Source organism: Pyrus communis, chromosome 10, assembly GCF_041283825.1.
Source record: "Pyrus communis isolate YQ-2024b chromosome 10, ASM4128382v1, whole genome shotgun sequence".
Classification (NCBI taxonomy): Eukaryota; Viridiplantae; Streptophyta; class Magnoliopsida; order Rosales; family Rosaceae; genus Pyrus; species Pyrus communis.
Window position 1 is genome coordinate 1,842,430 of NC_142574.1, and position 4,456 is coordinate 1,846,885.

The 4,456-nt window shown below is 37.7% G+C and overlaps 1 protein-coding gene across 1 annotated transcript; it reads right to left on the minus strand.

Moving 5' to 3' along the window:
* Positions 1–1,137: 1,137 nt before the first annotated feature.
* LOC137729811 (trihelix transcription factor DF1-like) lies at positions 1,138–3,995 on the minus strand. The gene is made up of 2 exons (XM_088677103.1): positions 3,437–3,995; positions 1,138–2,708 (listed from the first exon to the last, which is right to left on the minus strand). The coding sequence occupies exons 1-2, from the start codon at positions 3,694–3,696 to the stop codon at positions 1,319–1,321; spliced, it is 1,650 nt and encodes a 549-aa protein (XP_088533229.1). The 5' UTR covers positions 3,697–3,995; the 3' UTR covers positions 1,138–1,318.
* Between the last annotated feature and the right edge of the window lie 461 nt (positions 3,996–4,456).

Here is a 4,456-nt window from a genome sequence, read left to right on the forward strand (position 1 = left end):
GCACCTTCAGTTTGGATAAACAGCACTGCGTCGAGGCCGATTGGTTATCTATCCAAGTCTCGGTCGAGAAGGATTTTCAAATCCTTATTGGCAGAGGTCATCTCATTAGCCTTTTCGGCGAAGTGAGGTGTTACCAGGTTACTACATTCGGCACCCAGAGAGCCGAATTTAATATTGAACTTCGTAGAACTAGCAGCCTTGTCTTCAGGCTCGAGAATCCAAAGGTCGAGATTTGTTCCTTCCTCGGCCGCAATCGCAAGTTAAAGAAGTCAGCAACGCGCTCAAAGCTACATCAACAAATTTTACTCCTCGGCCAGGCTCGGCCGACGAGTTGGCACGCCCCGCATTCGACCGAAGGACGTAGTTAGCTTATTAGTTACTCGGCCTGCGCGCCACGTAGGTTTTGTAATTTTTAGGGTCAACACTATTATAAGGCTAAACCTACCATCTCTCTCTTATAGTAGATAATATTGTTTGTTCAAAAAAAAAAAAAAATTTCTTGAGATATTATATGTTTTAACCTTGATGCCCTTTGAATTCTTCATTTCTTTGTTTCTTGATTCCACCCCTTGTTAATTAAGAAGAATCATCTTCAAGTTGAACGATGAGTGGGATGAGTGTATAATCAAGGAAACGGTTAAGTGAGAAAGTCAAAAGGTGTGGATATATAGCTCCACCTCCCTATTAACACAAAAATACATAACAACAAATACAAAAACTATATGCATATAGCTTCTCCTTTTATTCTTGAGATATATTGTGTATATCACAAAAATTAGATAGAGGTAACTAATGCATAAAGAAGTAAGAACCATCTCATCCTACTAAAATAAAATCAGCCATTAATACACTGTTTAATGGTATTCTCCCTGCGTGTAAATGGAGGTTTTATGTTCAACTTTCACGAATGATTCATTGTGTGACTTGACCCAAATTTTTACCTTCTTGTAAAAAACTAAAAATAAAATTCGCGCTAAAGTTACTATTTTAGGACCTTATGTATTACAATATATAACTAATTGGGTGGTGGTTTCGAAATTTTCAACCTTAAAACCTGATCCACCTAGTTAGAGAGGATCATTATTTTGGTGCAAACCCACTTGATGGTTAATTGCTAGACTGAGATCAGTTGGGACCTGAGGAAAAATAATTCACTATCCTTTTTATCTTATTTTTTGTATGTGCCTTTACAGTCATGTGTTGGGATAGTATTTGGGATTGACATTTTATGTCAAATGGATCTGAAGAGTAAAAACAAAGAGACTTAGTTATTCTATCTCACTCATCATGAATCCACCATGTCCATTGATGACTCTTTCTAGTTGGTTACCATCTCCATCTGGTCATCATTCCGATCTTCTTCCTCTGTACTCTCTCCATCTTCGTTGTCTTCATTTCGATCCCCATTTTCCCTTTCGATATCTTCAATTGCTGGCTGGTCTGGCTGGACATTGATCAATGGCTGCATTGTTTCAGCATTGGGCTTCACCACATGACCAGCATTATTCTTATTGTTCTTTTTACAGTGCAAGATGTCCAGCTGGTGAAAATATGGACATGTTTTTGAATCCTCAGACCGTGTTTTGCTGCTCACCTTCACCTTCTTGTAGTACTTGTTGATGTTCTCCCACTTCTCTTTGCACCTCTTTGCACTCCTATTGTATCCGAGCCGCCTCATCCCCGCCGATATCTCCTCCCAAAGAGACCCCTTAGGCCCGGCTTCTTGGTACTTCACGTCAAGATATGTCCTCAAGTTTATCAAAGCTTCAACTTCAACTCTCGGCCATCTTGTGGATCCTCCAGGAAACGGACTTTCACCGTTATTTAGTTTCGGAACATGAAAAGTACTACTTGTGATCACTGCCACCGGAGCTTGCAGCGGTGGTGGCATTAGTACTGGCAGTGGATGGGGCCGTGATGATGGTGCCTCGAGTGCTTGAATATTTGTCGAGTTTTGTTGCCCCAAAAACTTTTGCAAGAATTCAATTACCGCGGCATCTTGTGCTGCTGCTAATGATCTTTCTTGGGCTAAAATTTCGTGCTCTTTACTCATTCTTGCCATCTCTTCCTTCCTCCAAGCTGCTTCTCTCACCATTCGTTGGTGCTCGCACTTCGCTATGGCTTCTAAGAATTTCTCCTGCAGCTTCTCTTGCTTCTCCAGCACGTCCTTGGTCAGCCTTCTGAAGAAGTACTTCCACTTCATTTTCCTCTTGTCACGGGGTTGAACTTGAAACTCTTTATCAGAGGCAGACGAGGAAGTAGAGCTCAAAAAAAGATTGTTTGTTGCCGAGTTCGGCTTGAAACCATTAATATTTTGCTGAGAGAGATTGAGAGGTGATTTTGTAATGTGTGGTGGTGAAATTTGAGGACAATTTGGAAGAGAACCATTTGTTGGGGCCATGATGCTTGGCGTTGAAGAAAGAGGAAGAGTGGTAGTGGTGACATGAGGAACTACAAGACTAGGGTTGTTTGGATGGTTATTGTTCATGGTTGGCCACAGGACTACTTGAGGTTTTGCTGGTATTATTGTTGATGAATGGTGATGATTTTGATGATCGAAAGCTTCAAGTTCATCGAAAAATCGATAAGTTTTTCCTTCTTGTTTTTTAGACCGGCCTTCTTTGGTTCTCCTGTGGTACTTATACACATTCTCGAATTTCTCCTTGCATTTCTTAGCGCTTCGGTAATAACCAAGCTCATCTAGCTTTCTACAGAGATTAAAAATAAAGATTAGATAGAAAAAAGCTCATGGACTGCTGTAATTTTATTTTTTATTAAGTCGGATCATCTCGTAAACTCAGTAACAAGGGGGAAAAGAATATTTACAAGAATATGAACACATTGGTTAAAATAATAAGATCAAAATTCCATAAGGAAACAACAAAATCTGGTTTCATCTCCACCTTGCAAGCTACTTCTACCCTTTTATTTTTAAATTACCTTAGCCTCCTGATTAAAACTATGGCAACCCTTGTACATAATTTGGGTCATCATTTGCTTTTTTTTTTTTTTTTAATATCAATTAACAAAAAAGAAAATACAGGAGACTTAAGAAAACAGATTACCCCTGTAAAATACGAAATTCAAATCCTAAAAATTAACAAAACCACCCTTTAATCCGAAAACAAATAACCAAACTAGCTATACCTAGATTGCCTGCAAAAGTACGTATGAACTTCTTATGGATAAAAAAAAATCGAAATATTTGTAGAAGTTTGTAGCTTTAGTATTAAGAACATTTACTCCGACTCTAAGGCTAAAGCTCTAACCCTCTGGCCTCACTTGCAACCCAAAAACAAATTATAAAAGAAAAGAACAAAACACATTAAAAAAAAAAAAGAAGAAGAGTGACGATCGATCTCAGGTGAATAATTAAAGTTAAACAAGTACACAAACTAGCTAGCTTGTACTTTTTCGATCGAGAAGATAAATTCACCTTGAAACATCTTCCCACAATGGAGCTTTGAGACTTGAGTCACGAAAAGCGGCATCCATTTGAGACCGTATTTTCAGAAGCGCCACCGTTTCTTGTCGAGGCCATCGGTTTCGCCCATATAAGCTCCGGTGACCCTTGTTTCCCTCTTGAACTGAATTTGACAAGACGTCTGTCGTTTCGGATTCTTGCCTGCCTTCACGAACCACTTCTGCCATGGTGCCCGCTTCCCCGCCGGAGCTCCGCCCTGATGATGCTAACATGGTTGATCAGTTGTCAGGCACAGGAAGCGCAGGCATCTGCGTAGCGCAGTCAGAGTTGAGAAATATGTGACAAGAGAAAGGTGAAATTCTCTCTTGAGTTTTATGAAGGAGGGATTATATATCTATGTTTCATTTTTGGAATTAATTAACTTATTGTGGTGGCTTTTGCCTGTCAATCTCAATAATCCATTCTTTTTATCAATTAACAATTATCAAATTTAATTGTGCACATAAGCTAGGGATTCTTCAGTTATTTTTGGTTGTTGTGGGTTTAAAATGTCCATCACAGCTCATTTGGTTCCCTTCACACATGTTCTTCTTAGTAATTATACGAGTGATAGCAAGGTATAACCTACCATATATTAATAAAAATACGACATTGTATCACTCGAATTCTTAATTCAAAATATACATTCAAGTAATAATTTAGTTTACCATTAAACGTAAATGTAACTAAAATATGAAAAATATAGTTTATTGCATCCCAAGTTTGTTGTATATACTTGTACATATATATTTACATGTTATACGATCGTATTCAAGTATATAGAATAATGAGAATAAAGTATATTTTTTTATACAACAAATATTCTACACTTAAATCAATCAAACTTTTAGCTTTAAAAAAGACTTTTTAACTAAAATAGTCTATCTTTTTTGCCTTTGAGATTTAAAATTGATAGAAATGATTTATGAAATTATTCACTGTTAATCACTTTAGTAATTTCGTACAAAATTTACATTAAATGAGGGTATTTGT